The sequence below is a fragment of the Hakea prostrata genome, chromosome 1 (assembly GCF_041222555.1).
Source record: "Hakea prostrata isolate BN-2017 chromosome 1, UWA_Hpros_2, whole genome shotgun sequence".
In the NCBI taxonomy this organism is placed as follows: Eukaryota; Viridiplantae; Streptophyta; class Magnoliopsida; order Proteales; family Proteaceae; genus Hakea; species Hakea prostrata.
Genome location: NC_142600.1, coordinates 68,348,683 through 68,363,895, shown reverse-complemented (window position 1 = coordinate 68,363,895; position 15,213 = coordinate 68,348,683). Strand labels below are relative to the sequence as shown.

General features: G+C 35.8%; 1 protein-coding gene and 1 pseudogene across 1 annotated transcript; both read left to right on the top strand.

Annotated features, from left to right (window-relative positions):
- Positions 1 to 2,520: 2,520 nt before the first annotated feature.
- Positions 2,521 to 9,074, top strand: LOC149029560 (putative trehalose-phosphate phosphatase F). Its single transcript, XM_089141951.1, has 13 exons — positions 2,521 to 3,107; positions 5,903 to 5,995; positions 6,093 to 6,615; positions 6,709 to 6,849; positions 6,961 to 7,032; positions 7,123 to 7,251; positions 7,379 to 7,435; positions 7,548 to 7,649; positions 7,765 to 7,842; positions 7,962 to 8,031; positions 8,148 to 8,218; positions 8,311 to 8,403; positions 8,521 to 9,074. Exons 3-13 carry the CDS (start codon positions 6,304 to 6,306, stop codon positions 8,602 to 8,604), a joined length of 1,209 nt encoding a protein of 402 aa, XP_088998077.1. The 5' UTR covers positions 2,521 to 3,107; positions 5,903 to 5,995; positions 6,093 to 6,303; the 3' UTR covers positions 8,605 to 9,074.
- A 2,099-nt stretch (positions 9,075 to 11,173) lies between these two features.
- LOC149029559 (transcription termination factor MTEF18, mitochondrial-like) lies at positions 11,174 to 12,218 on the top strand (annotated as a pseudogene).
- The last annotated feature ends 2,995 nt before the right edge of the window (positions 12,219 to 15,213 follow it).

Genomic DNA, 15,213 nt, shown 5'->3' with positions numbered 1-15,213 from the left:
GTTAGGCAGCGAATGAAAAGGTTAAAATATAAATACTAACAATATAATGACCCAAAAGGTCAAATTTAGAATCTGACAACTAAATCTGATATTAATAAATAATTAACTCCTTTTTTAGCATTCCCACACTCTAAAACAAGGGATATACCAAAACTAAAGCAAACACCAGCCGGGCCCACCTCTTCTCTCTCTCCCATTTTTTTATTTTAAATTTTAAAAAAGTAGCTTTATATTAAAAATTAGAAAAATCAAAGGTTTTCATTACATAGTACAAACGATAGAATTTTTTTCCCATTAGCATCTGATGCATCCAAAAATTATCAAGCCTCCGTATCTATGAAGATGATCTGTAAAACAGGGTTAGACATGGCCCGACCATTGGGGTCGAGAGGCCACCTCCGAAGTTTAAGTCAATTGCTGAACTGATCACAATGCTCTGACTGAATGTAGAGTCTAAAAAATGAATATGAATAGTAGGAAAACGATTCAGATACCTCTGGAGTGAGCGGATCACTCATTTTTATAGACGTTATCTCCAAATCTCGACCGTTAAGTGAATTCTCGATCTCTTCAGATGACCGTCCGATCGTAGAATTTCGCCCTAGATATTCAGGGGTATAGGTAGTTACCGTTCTTAGCACGATTCCCTCTCCGTCTTGACGATAGTTGCTTCCTACAAGTTAGTTCTACCTACCGCAAGATTCAGGAGGTCGTTCGTGACTAACAGTAATAATGCGGCGCCCTCATCCGATTGTGAAATTAGGTTAAGGTGGATCCCGATTATGGTCTAACCGGGATAGAAGATTCAAACTTGGTCCGACGGATTTGGTGTAATTTTCTTTGTATAAGCATCATTCCTAATAAGACAGGAAATAGTGTCAGGGAGACAAAGGGGACGAAGATGGAGTTATTGGGTGGACTGCAAAAATCCAGCCAAGAAGTCCGCACAAGAGTTCACTTTATGCATATTCAAAATAACATGCAACAAAGTCCCCACTCAACTCAATAATTTGTTGTACAAGATCCACTACTTACAATGGAACCCAATAATTTTTTTATATCGTCTTAATAGCAGATTCATAATCGGATTGTATTTATACTTTGTTGTGCCTCAAATCGCGAGTTTTCAGCAAGCCAACAACAATTGCTTTAAGCTCAGCATGAAGAATCGATTCGCCAATGTTGTCACGTCCAAGTGTCCCATAACCTCCATGGCTACCAATTTGAGAACCATCGCAATTAACTGCAATCCAACCATTTGGTGGCCGTATCCAACGGAACATCTTCTCTGCGTCTAAAATGAATCAAGCTTGGATTTGCCAACATTGAAAAAATTCTCTATTTTCATTGTAAAATGAATTCAAATCACTTTCATGTTAAAGGAAAATAAAATGTTTTTCTTACATTTATTCAAAATACAATAAAGGGTGGAGTCCATATAAAATCTATTGAAAATCTCATCTTTCATTTATTTTCTCAGTATTTATAACAATCACTTTACCAAATAGAGAGCTCTTATGAGATTTTTTTTACCACATATTGTGTGAGACTCAAGTTTAATTATTATAAAATAATTTATCAGTAAAACTCTTAATAGATTTTATATATTTATTATGTAATGGAGAAGTATCAAGAAAACGTATTGTTCCGTGACAACAACTATATGATCCAAACTTCAATAAAATCAGCAAAAAGAAGATACTTCCACATTTCAAATCTAAACCCTACCACCAGAGATTTTGAGATCGTCAATTGTGAATAGTCTTTCGAGATCTCGATCAAAATCTCGATCTAGAATGCCCTTTTCTCCTCCCCATCACTTCCTTCCCATTGTTTTAACTTTTCTCCAATTTTGTCGTTTATTTACTTTTATTTGTTAAAAATTTTTAATTTTGTTTACCAAAGAGGTCTAGAAGCTAAAGCCTATAATGGGCCCCCCAAGATTTTGACTGAGTGAAAAAGTGAACGGTTGCCAGCTAGGACTGAGGACCATATGAAGTTGGAGAGACTCTTCTTATAAGGAGAATGGAGATGGAAGAAGCCAACCGACGAAAAGTTGGTCCGCTTTTCAGTTACGCTTTCGTCTTCACGACCTCAGCAGTGAACGCCACCACCAACTCAACTTAACTTAACTTAACCTTTTGCATATTTACGCACGTGATTTTGTTTACCCACTTTCTAATGCCACGTGGATCCATCTCGCCCGCTACTATTCAACGTTTTTTCTCTTCCGGTTTGCCGTTCCCACCAAATGCCTGAAGATTAAAAAGAAAACCACCAGCTGGGCTGGAAAGCGACGCTTGCGGCAGATTCGTCACTCTTACGTGCCGGGGCCCGCTCTGACACGTGGACACGTCACCTGGGTTAAAATACAGGTGTCATCTCCGTTATGGGCGGCAAATACGCGTCAACACGTGTACGTCAAAGGAGGTCACCCCGGTGGGCCCTTCAGCTTCAAACGCCACTATTTATAATTTCCAAATTTTCCATTAGATACACAATTCATAGTTTCCCTTCCCGTTTGTTGGTTTGGTTATTATTTTTCAACGATTAAACTAACTGAGATTTTGTAATTTCTGGTGGAGTTTCCGGGTTAAACAAACTGCTTTGCCTTGAGTAGCACGTCTTCTTGGCGGACAAAATGTTATAAATACCCAAGCACCGCTGCTTCGATCTCTTTTTCTCTCGATTTCACATTCTTCGTTTGCGGAAAATTTTTGCAAGCGTTCTTCTCTCTCTCTCTCTCTCTCTGTCTTTATCTCTATTTATGTTCGAAAATCTTCTGCTTTTCTTTTCTGTGGGCGATTTCTAGGATTCTTTGCGACTTCGATTGCTTTAAAGAAGTTTCGATCTATTTTTCTTTCTGACCTCGATTTCTCCTTTGCTCTCTGCTTTGATTCTTCTTCTTCCCCTTTGTATCCACGAGATTTCGCTTTTCATCCTTTTAAAGCAGAGTCTTTCCTCCCTTTCATCACATCTCGCTTCCAGGAGTAGTGTTGGTATTAGAATCTGAGAATACGATCTAATATTCGCATTTCGAAGCTCCGTTTGTGATTCGTTATTGGTCTATTGAAGAAAGGACTGGTTTTCAGGTGCTCCTGAATCAGGTAGGAAACGATTCTCTATTTCTATCCTTTTTCAAACCTAAGCATTATTCGGTTTACACGCAATGCTATCGGATTTAATGTGAGCTATGGAAAGAATCATCCGCGTGGGAAGAGCTTCTTTATCTCTGTTTTCTTTTGCTTTGGGGTCTGTTATTCTCTCATTTACTGTTCAACATTGACGAGAAAGAAGAATTTTTTTTTGACGATTTCATGTTTTCTGATTTTTTTTTGTGGGATATTCATTGGCCTTCTGTTTGTCCTGTTGACTATTTTCTATTCTTGGTGAGTCATGTGTTTTTGTTTCAAAAGCAGGGCTTCTTATAATAGGAAGAAACGATTAACCAGAAAAACCTCTTTTTTTTTTCTTTAGAGTGAATATCAGCAAAGCTTTATGATATGCGGTTCCATTGATTGGTCTTGTGAGTTAACTTTCTCGGTGCCATGACACGAGGGTTTGTTTTGGAGCTTCTTGTTGTTTTACACCGACTTGGATATTGGGACCCCCAAACAGTTGAGATCTTTTTGTTGATTTTATGAATTTTGTAAATTTGAATCATCAATGTTCGTCATGGTGGGTTTGTGTAATTTCTGATTTGAATGCTCTGGAGTAAAGCTGCCGACATTAAACTTAATTATTTCTGCTCTATGAAGCTGTATCTGATCTAAACTGATGTGAAACAATGTATATGTCCTATATCTGTTCCTGTAACTTTTTGTCGATTGCTGTAGACAGCTAGGAAAGATTAGGTCAAATGTCTTTATCATCTTTGTCAAAAAGACTCGATTCCCCTGGGTTCTTCGTCTAAACGCCTAGCGGTCATTTCCGACTGCTTTTGAATCGATACTCGGTATCAAAGGGAATAATTTTATCAAATTTTTGTCTTGGTTTTGGGTAATCAAAGTTACATATTGTAACCACAAAAGCAAAGGTGCTTTTATATTTTTTCTGATCATTTTAGTTGGTTCTTCCTTTTTTATTTGTATTCGGCAGATTCTAATGCTTCACCAGCCCCAAGTTCATGTGTAGGGCCCTTAGATAATGCTTTACTTTCCTGCTTCTGTGTGGGGGGTATAACGATTTTGTGCACTTTCTGTAACCTTTACGAACTTTTCTTTATCAAACTTTATCATTTCAGTGACCCTTCCAGAGTTGGTTTGATTTTTGAATTGCTTCAATGACCCTTGGCAATAGTTTCCACAAACATTTATTTTCACCTTTGATGAATTACAATTTTGATTTTATTGTAAATGAGCTAATTTATTTTTATATCCTTTTTTTAAAATTTTTTTTTTATTTCATTTTTTCATTTTCTTGGTGTCGTTTTGTGGACATAGACTTAAACAATGGAAGTTAACATCAATTTGGTGTGTAAGCACAGTGATCACTGTAGATGAAACTTTAAAATCACTGGGGGAATAATTAATTATTACTCAGGATAGCAACTGAGACTGTTCATGGTTAACATTAATGATGATTAACTTAGATATGGTAAGTACAGACTCTTGGTGTCTAGATGTGAATCGTATTGTATCTGAAGATCGTGAAGGACCTAGACATTTTCTTTCTTATAAACTAAATTAAACTTTTGTACCTTATAGCTCACATGCTTGATTCTCATCAGTTATTTACCTTAGCCCCTTTCTGCATGTTTGTTTAGTTGCCAGATGCCAATAACAGAACGGTTTGTCTTTCCTAGGTTCTGTTCCTGCATTGATATAGAAATGGAGATAGAGAAGGCCTCTAAGAAGATGGAAATTACAATAACAGAGTTTCTTTTGTTTATCTTTAAAAATGTGGCTTTTTATAACAATGAAACTGAGTTTATTTCTTACCTTTGGAGGCATGGAATAAATGCAGAATTCTTAGTTAATTATTTCATGAAAAAGTAGATTTGGTGTTGTTCTCTATCAGAACAATGACATCAACTATATTAATGGATTTTAGCATTTTTCACAAATTATACATTAAATTGTCATTGAGATTTGTCTTTTATTTTATATTTTACTAGATCTTGGAAATCCTGTATTTGAATTGAACGAAATATATGAAAACTGAATGGTGTGGTGTAATAAGGCTAGAGTCATGCACTTTATGTCACAAGATAAATTAATTGATGTTCTGTATTCTGCTACTCTTCATGAACAGATTACTCGACTGCTTTGTCATATCAGTTGGGTTTCTCTCTTAAAAACCCATTTGTTTTTAATGAATTTCAAAATGTCTTTCTTTTCGTCGTTTTAAGTTAAGCTCTTGGGGTCGTTGCTTTGAAAAATTTACAGTGTTCCTTCCTTAATGGTTACCAGTTCTAAGACCATTTTCGTAGATTACTATATTAGCCTGCCAGGTTATTATGTAGACCACTGACATAAATGAGATATATGTGCCTAGTATCTGTGATATTGTTGATCTGATTGCTATAAACTGTTGAAACTTGTAGAATCTCTTTGTGCTAAAAATTATTCATTGTTATTGATGCAATGATTGTTTCCATTTCTAGTTCTTTTATGGTAATCTAATATCTTTCTTGATCAATCTATCTTGTGTTTCCTCTTACATGCATGGTGTTTACGCATTTAGCAGTGGGCAATTTAATTTTTTCTGTTTCATCATTCCATATCATGTCTTTCTGCTCATGTTTTACCCTAGGCAACTGTTGCCTTGGCCATTTTAGAATGGCAGATAAATGAAGCTGCTGTTGTTGATCGTTTAACAAACTTCCATCATCATTTTTATCTGCTGAGGTTTTACATTTTGAGTATGTTATTTTAATAACTGCCTCTATTTTGTCATGCAGAAAGTTGAAGTGTGCATTTCCTTCTCAACATTCGTTGTGAAAATGATTTACAGTTGCTTGATATAAATGCAGTGTAGTTTTGGAGATGAAAAGGTATAATTTTTTTTATGCATCTTTGTTATGTTTGGGGAATTTCTTGATGCTGGAAGTATACTTATTTTTGTTTAACGCACACTTCTGACTGCCGCAGCTTTCAGGAAGCCTGTGCTTGATGGACTGCTCGCATAACAGCACTGATAAGAAAACTTTGAAGAGGTGGTTTTTCATTGACAAAATGGTTGGGTAAACGTAGCTGAGATAGTGCTGTGTTACATCTGACACCATAAATCTTGAAAGGACCTGCTATCCCATTTATTACATTCCAAACAAACACTTTAACCATTTCTATTATTCTGGATCCAATGGACTTGAAATCGAATCATTCTGCTCCTGTTCTCACTGATCCTGTTCCCATTAACAATTCAAGATTTGGAAGCATCTATTCCAGTGTATTGCCTTACTCAGCACCAGCAGTAGTGTTCCCCCCTAGCTTGTATTTAACTATTCCTTCATTTCCTTGGAAGAAGCCCATTGCTGGGAAATTTGATGATGTTCATTCCAATGGGTGGCTTGATTCCATGATATCATCCTCACCTCCTCGCAAGAAGTTAACCAAAGAACTGAATGTTGAGGTTGCACCAAATGATGCAGATATTGCTTACAGCTGCTGGATGGTATGTTTACTCTGTTTTTTCAGGTTACTGATTTGTGTTACAGGGAACTTATCTGTGGTAATTGCTCATCCCTCACGCTTATCTTTTATGCAGCTCAAGTACCCATCAGCACTTTCATCTTTTGAGAAAATCATGAATCATGCCAAGGGGAAACGGATAGCATTGTTTCTGGATTATGATGGGACTTTGTCGCCAATCGTAGATGACCCTGACCGAGCATTCATGTCTAACCTTGTAAGACTGTACCCCTTTGGAATTCTTTAATTTTTATTTTTTTTGTCAATTTAAAAAAAGAACTCGAAATTTATCTATGTCTTCTCCTGAACCGTTGATTTTTTTTTTCAGATGCGTTCTGCTGTAAGAGATGTTGCAAAGTATTTCCCGACTGCAATAGTAAGTGGAAGAAGTCGTGATAAGGTAACTGCATGATCTTCATTTTACTGTGAGTGAATTGTAGATGACAATTTCTTGGGTTTGACCCTTGTCTGCACTTTTCTTCTTTTCTAGGTGTTTGAATTTGTAGGGCTAACAGAACTCTATTACGCTGGTAGTCATGGGATGGACATCATGGGTCCAGTCCGAAATTCAATGACCACTGGTGGCCATCCAAACTGCATTAGATCTACTGACAAGCAGGTAAGACGTGCTTCATCTTTACAAACAAGTGTTAATTGTCAATCATATAGATGACTAAAATCATGTGGTATTTCTTTTCACTTTATTATTATACATGTAGTATTGATCTTCTCTCTTTTGGATGCAGGGTAAGGAAGTAAATCTATTCCAGCCTGCAAGTGAGTTTATACCCATGATCGACAAGGTGTGCCCCTCTGCAGTAACATCTCTTGCAAAGCAATAAATTATGTTTCAGAAGTTTGCACTGTTGCAGTGTAAAAGGAGAGTAGGACATTGATGTTGTAATGTTTGTGCAGGTTTTTAGATCCCTTGTCGATAACACTAAAGACATTGAAGGTGCGAAAGTTGAGAATAACAAATTTTGTGTCTCTGTACATTACCGTAATGTAGATGAGAAGGTATGGTTGGTTACGAATCTAATCTGATTGTTCTCTTCCTCTTAAGATACAGGCTTTGGACTGTCGTTCTATCTAACACAATTTTGCTTTGTTCTGCCCATTTGAAACTTTCCAGAGTTGGACAACAATTGCACAATGTGTCCATGAAATTCTAAAAGACTACCCACGTTTACGGTTAACTCATGGGCGAAAGGTACTAACACAATCAGTTTTGCCTGATCGTGGAGAAACTATTTGCTTGTCATTCTTCTTCCTCATACTAGATGGATATTTTTTTGCTCATCTTAGAAAGCTTATGTTTTATGTGCATAGGTTTTAGAGGTTCGTCCTGTGATTAACTGGGACAAAGGGAAAGCTGTGGAGTTTCTACTTGAATCACTTGGTAAAGTCCACCACACCAGATTGAGTGTATATATTAATGGAAGTTACTTGATGTCATCCCAGTATTCTGTTCAACCCTTAACCTTATATCTACCATTTGTGTTTGTAATGCTGTAGGGTTAAGCAATTCTAATGATGTGCTTCCTATATACGTTGGCGATGACCGGACAGATGAAGATGCTTTTAAGGTAAAGTCAGCTTGGTGATTCTCATGGATTCTTCAGTTTTAAATTCCAGTCTCGTCATGTGAACTAACATTGGCTGGGGAAATTCATACCAGGTATTGAGAGAAGGAGGTCAGGGTTTTGGGATTCTAGTGTCGTCTGTGCCAAAAGAAAGCAATGCTTCCTACTCTTTGAGAGATCCGTCAGAGGTAATCTTGCAGATCAAGTCTTTGAAAAGCTGAAATTATTGGTGTTGTTTGGTAACTCCCACTGGATTGATTTTTTATTTTTGATTTTTGATGAATTCATTTTTTTGTCATCGACAGGTAATGGAATTTCTGGAGTCCCTGGTTAAATGCAAGAGATCAGATGAAGTATGTGAGCATGTAAAAGAGGAGGAGGAGGAATAGGAGCATAAAATAGTCTGCACATAGTAGTACCTGTATGTTCTATAGTTGTTATAGCTAATAAAATCAAGTTGGGCGAGGAGTTACCGGAAGTGTTAATATTTCAAGTTGGCGCCTGGTTTTGCAGTGTATGTCAATGGTTACTTGTATCATCCTTCTTGTACATGTTTCCCCTCCCAACTCTGATGGTTCTTATCATCTTCTCCCAGTTTCTACTTTCTAGGGTGTATTAAATCATTTTTTTCCTTCTTATTTCTACCAGTTTTGGCTCTCTTCTAGTATTTTCATCTATTCAATATTGTTGATATTTAATTCTTTTATTTATAAATATATATATACATATTTACTTATCCCCCAAAGAAATATTCTGCCTGACTGGGCTTTGTGGCTCCAGTATGTCTGGTATTTGCTTGATTTTATGGACGCAAATTACCAGCCGAATACTGCAATTGCTGAAATAAGGGTTCTTCAGACACATCAGAGATTCAGATTCAAAACCTCTATCAGGGGTGGGGACCAAGATGGGGTTCTCCAATCTCCTTAGAACAATTTGAAAGTCAAGTTCCTCAGAAGCAACAGAGACCCCCCTTAACCTTTGATTGGATAGCAGCAGAAATGAGAAGATTTTGAAGTGGCTGAGTGAAGTGGAAGCGAAATGGCCTGGGCTCAGGTACATGGCCCGAGCTTCAAGTTGCATAAATGGTTGGATTAATTATTGTGAAAGATGGACGAAGTGGTTTCGGTTATTTACAAGAAAGACAGAAACAACATAAGTGTTTTGGCAGAACTGAATGCTGGCTGTACTTGCAAAACTCAAATTACCTTACCACTCATATTAGTTACTTGATCAATGAGATGAACGAATTGAGTCAAGCTTGCTGATTCAAGCTTTTTAAGCATTTCATACCAAGCTAGTTCAATCTAATGTTAGATTGTTCATGCACCAGATTAGATCCCAATACAAGTGAAAAACCCAGTTTTCTCAAAGCCCACCTCTGTTCCATAAAAAAAATTCCCTTTCTTTTCTCAAACATGGCCTCCTCGTCTCTGATCCATTTTCAAGCTACCTGAACGTGTTGGGCATTAGTGAGTTCTAAGAAGAGGCAGATGGTAGTGCAACTCTTGAGCTTCAATGGTTAGCCCCTAACAAAATTTTGGGAACTCCACCAATCCTCATCAATTGATTTCCTTAAGAATTTCCTTAAGAACCAATGGGTATACTGAACACACACACACTACGTATCATACTATCATACTACTATTATAAAAGTATGAACTCCAGAGATATGGCTACATTTTTGCTTCCTTAAATACTGATTATTGATTAATTAGTTAAAATTAATACTACTACCTCATTTTAATTCTACCTTTCCTTTATGGAAATTGAAACCCTTAAGAACACAAATTGAAAAAGAGAGTATCTCTTGGAATTCTTTTTATTTTTCTTCTCATTGAAAACCAATTGAATGTCTCTATAAATTCTTTACTTCTAAAATTACCCTCATTCATTAATTTAAGTGTATATAAGTGAGGATATCTATAACTAAAAATTTATTACAATTACAATTTTGTCTATTCACTCTCTTGATTTTCATTACAATTACAATTTTATCTATTCGTTCTCTTGACCCAGATATCCCACTTCCCACTCCCTAGGAAATCAAGTTGAAAAAACAAAATATTTACTTTGACAATTATCTCTCCATCTTCCAAGAAATAGTCTTGGAAATCCATGAATGTCGTTGCGGTTTCAAAAAACTAAAGGTTGCATTGAATCTCAATAGTTACCAAATTTTGCCTCTATTGTATCTTCTTAGAGGTGGCTCATTTCTCCAACATGCCTTCCCCAGGGCCACAGAATCACAAATTGCAGAGAGCAAAAACTCAAAGCTCCGATCGCAAGTTCGAATAGTCCAAAATGTGTTCATGCCTGAAACTAAAGATCCCATGAGAGCTCTCTCTCCGTCTCTTTTGATTCTTTGGGAATTATCGGACTAAAACCCTATTGTAACCCATCGTTATGCATTTCGTTCATGTCTTCTTTGTTTTACTTTGCTGCTTCATCTCACGCTATTTTAGCTTTTCACTTGCACCTCCAAGTTCCCAAAGCTTCGGAAAGTCCCATACAGATATAGAGCTAGAGCAGTAGAACAAGCCCAGTAGGCATTAACTAAGTATCTTCATTCCACTTGATCCTTCTTTTTTTTTCCCTTGGCTGAGGCAAGAACTCCGTTGTTTCCCTCTTTGATCTCATCTCAAAAGTGGAATTCTCAGGGTCTAATTATTTTAGGAATTTACAGAAATTCTTGAGGTACCATCCATCGACAAGATTGAGTTTTTCTTTGAGAGTATTGGCATTAGAAATCAATGGTCTATTGTCAATCCACGAGTTCTTCTTATCTGAAGATGGGAATATTTTGAAGGTTGCTCATGTGCTTTATGCTTTTGGGTTCTCCTAGAACGCGCTTGGAAGCTGTATAATGAGGGAATTTTGGTTGGCCAAATTGATGTGTTATTTGATGATTTGGATAGGGTTTGTCTTAAATTTGGTTTAGTTGGTCATGTTAGTGGAATGTGTTATTCGTGGCGTGATATTTGTAGGAAAATTAGGATTTTAATTGTGCTAGGATGTGAGATGAGAAAGATAGGGGTACTCTTTGGCACGTGACATAATATTTTTCTTCATTACTTAGATGAGTTTCTAGTGCAGAAAGTGGAATTCTTTTGTCGATTTGGTGTGAATAAGGTGTATGTGGCTTTGTTGCTTCTTGAGAACCTTGATATTCTAAACTATGACCTAAGAGAGCCCTATGATATCGGTTTGATTTTTTGAAACATATTGGATTGAGCAAAGAGCAATTGGATTCTGTTGTTCGTAAGTATCCACTATCCATATGTTTTGGGCTAGAACAAGTTGGGTAATTTGCCACATTTGATAATTAATCATGGTTCTTCAACGAGATAATCAATGGGGAACATCATCTATTAACTTATTGCATCACAAGTAATCCTAAAGAAGATTTGGATGTTGAGTTTAAACATCAACTAGATTGAATCCAAAATGCTTGGAATCACAAGTATCAGATTGAGAAATTGAACTTTTTACTTGGAATTAGGTTTGGAGAGAATGTCTCAACAATGAATCTCTTATCTTTATTACATGGTTCAACGAAAGAATTGCAGGAGATGTTTGATTGACTCTTGCGACTAGGTATTGACTTCTGCAAACTCTATAAAATGATAGCATTGAAGCCAACTATCCTCAACTAGGATCCAGAAATGCTTGAACAAAAGGTGAACTTCATATGCAAGGAGGCAGGGAGCTCACTACACGACCTTGAGATTTCCCAGCTTGGTAGCATTTTCATTTAAAGAATTGAATCAAGCTAGGGTTAGATTCTATAGATGGTTTACAGAATGGATGCGAATCTAACTGATTATTCCATTGCAAGCAATGTTGCCACTTTCGAAAAAAAATTCTTTGTCGTCTTTACAGAGGTCACCCACTGCTCCAAAACAATTCTTGGGGGTGTTTCTCACCTAAAAGACCATCTGATAGTGAGCAAGGTGACATGATTTATACTGTCCCAAACTTGGCTGATAATAACATTGATTAACAGTAGCAAACATGATACTTGCAGACTTCTATGAGAACCAACATTTCGTCTAGCTATCTCAATCTGAACCAATTTGTTATGGATTCATAATTTATAATGAAAGATTCAACCTCTCTATATGATAAAGTAAAGGTACGTCTACAATCGAAGAATAAATAGTAGCCAAAAAAAATTTTATATATATAATTTCATATACATATGCATAATTTTTTACTTGCCCCTTGTTTTTTCAGACCAAGACACAACCTCGCTGATAAAAAATTATATTTAAGAACACATCACACATGCATGTGTACATGTGTACATGTGTGGTTACTAATGTATAATATTATATACTTTTACCAAAAAAAAAAAAAGTGTATAATATTATATACACACACACTAGTAACTTGTTGTGCTTTATATGCTAATTAGATTGTGCTATAATAATGAAATAATTAAATTTAGTTGAAATGGTACATTCAAATAAATAAAAAAAAAATCTTAGTATTTAATACATGAAGATTAGTTAAACTTATCATAGCTAATTTTTTTCAATTTTTATATTTTTACATTTTACATTTAATCTTTATATTCGTCTAAATCAACTACTTGTTTCAGCTTATCATCTTCATTTTTTTTAGATCTACAACAATGGCCTTCGATCTTATGTTATATCTATTTCTACTATCAAATTTGAAGTAGAACGACTGCATTTGACCATGACAATAATCTAATTTGTCTTTTTGCTGTAAAATTCGATTAAAAAAATATTAGATTTCTATTGAGTAATCTAAATTGGTATTATAAATATATTATTTTATAATGCATAAATAGATATTTTATTTACCTTTTCTGGAGATGTTGCATATTCAGTTGTTGAACAATCATCAATACTCTCTATATATCAAACATTATAATTGTTATTGTTCCTGTAGAATCTGACACTATAAATCTTCCTATAAACTTGTGAAAGAACAATGTATTGTTAATTAATAAAATCACAATATAAATTTTTATTAATATAAATTAAAGTTTAAAATTTTATTGTAGTGTGTATTTTACATTTTTGTTTCCACACTTATCACAAGTTGTTTCTTCTATTTTTAAATGTATATATTTTTTTTATGCAAGAGTTACAGACATTATACCATGGTTCTGGGTTTTGGATATTTTGAATTATGTTTTAATATAAAAATAACATCCCTTCTGTAAATGAATATATTTTAGTAGTACTAAGAAATATAAGTATGTAAATTATAATGTAATATTATGATAAATTTAAGAATAAAATAATTTAGTCACTAAAAAATTACCTTAAAAGAATTTATTGAGTCTTCAGTTAAATCTTTCATTATTATATATTTTGCATCTTTATGTGTTTATTCTGTTGGTTTGTCATTGTAAAATTTCATTAGACCAGTCTCTTATTATAACCTATAACATAAAAGTTTTATTAGAAGTATTATCAAGTAAGTTAAAATATAAATAAAGTACTTACCATTTTCTTAGTTCTTCAACTATAGGGATTTTCGGATTGATATTTATCAAATGCCATTCTACATAATGAAAATCCTAAAAAATATATAAATATTATCATATTGTAATTTTTCAGTAAAAAAATTAAGGGTAATTTTCATATGGACCCCCTGAGGTTTGACCTATGTCATTTTTAGTCCAACTAAATGGACACTTTGCATCTGCCTCCCCTGAGGTATCCAATAAGGTCAATTGAGGACAAATTGTAATTTTTATGACCAAAATACCCTCATATTAATTTGCATCATATCTTTATAATTAAAAAAGAATGAGGGTAATTTATAAATATTATCATATTGTAATTTTTCAGTAAAAAAATTAAGGGTAATTTTCATATGGACCCCCTGAAGTTTGACCTATGTCATTTTTAGTCCAACTAAATGAACACTTTGCATCTGCCTCCCCTGAGGTATCCAATAAGGACAATTGAGGACAAATTGTAATTTTTATGACCAAAATACCCTCATATTAATTTGCATCATATCTTTATAATTAAAAAAGAATGAGTTATTTGTATTTTATAAATTTATGAATTATTAAATCTTTGAATATAAAAATTTAACGATTTAAATTTTTTTTAATTTTCTTCCCAATTCCTACGTCTTCCTCATCTTGGACCCTTCATCTTCTTTGATCTCTATTTCTCTCTGTTTCCATAGCCACAGATCATTAAACCCTAAATATTTCAAATTCAACCATGAACTTTACTCGCATCCCTACCACTACACCCATCGGCACCGTCACCGTCACCGGCACCATCACCTCCAAAGTCCAGGAAGCAGAATCAGATTATACACCAAAAAAGATCAGATGGAACTAAGACAGCTCGTGGAATGGGTCATCGCTCACTACAAGGATTACTACCAGGTGAAGACAGGCGGCGACCCTGGACGCTTGCTCCATGTTCTCTACTCCATGGGTGACCAGCCTAGAGCACTCCCTGCACTGGATATCCGGGTGGAGGCCAACCATGGTTTTCCATCTCATCTACACCGAGTCAAGCTCCCGATTCCAGGCGGAGTTGATGGATATCCTAAGCGGACGCCACACTGGGGATCTCGGGGATCTCTCCCCGGGTCAACTCGGGGGAGTTAGCAATCTGCAATGCGAGACGGTGGGCGAAGAGAATGAGATCACGAGGGATCTATCGGAGTGGCAAGATAGCGTGAACCCGAAGAAGACTTGCTATCCTTGGACTTCCTACTTCTATCGCCGCCCGTGGGCGGAGCCCCAATTCACCTTCTTCCTCTCCACCGTTCTCGTCTTCCTACTACCCTTCTGTGCCTCACATGTTGCTTGCTTTGAGTACAAGATTTTTAGATTCGTTAGCAACGACAATGACGGTAGTTGCAGCCATGGGAACCCAGATGGGCGGAAGCGGACGAAATTCAATCAGGAGCAGAGGAGAAGATGTTTGCGTTCTCGGAGAACTGGGTAGGAAGATGCAGAAGAGTGGAGAACTGGGTAGGAAGATGCA

Coding starts and splice junctions, on each gene's coding strand:
- LOC149029560 (XM_089141951.1), top strand. CDS start 6,304: ATGGACTTGAAATCGAATCATTCTGCTCCTGTTCTCACTGATCCTGTT. Junction 7,650..7,764: donor ACCGTAATGTAGATGAGAAG/GTATGGTTGGTT, acceptor GAAACTTTCCAG/AGTTGGACAACAATTGCACA. Junction 8,032..8,147: donor GTTTCTACTTGAATCACTTG/GTAAAGTCCACC, acceptor GTAATGCTGTAG/GGTTAAGCAATTCTAATGAT.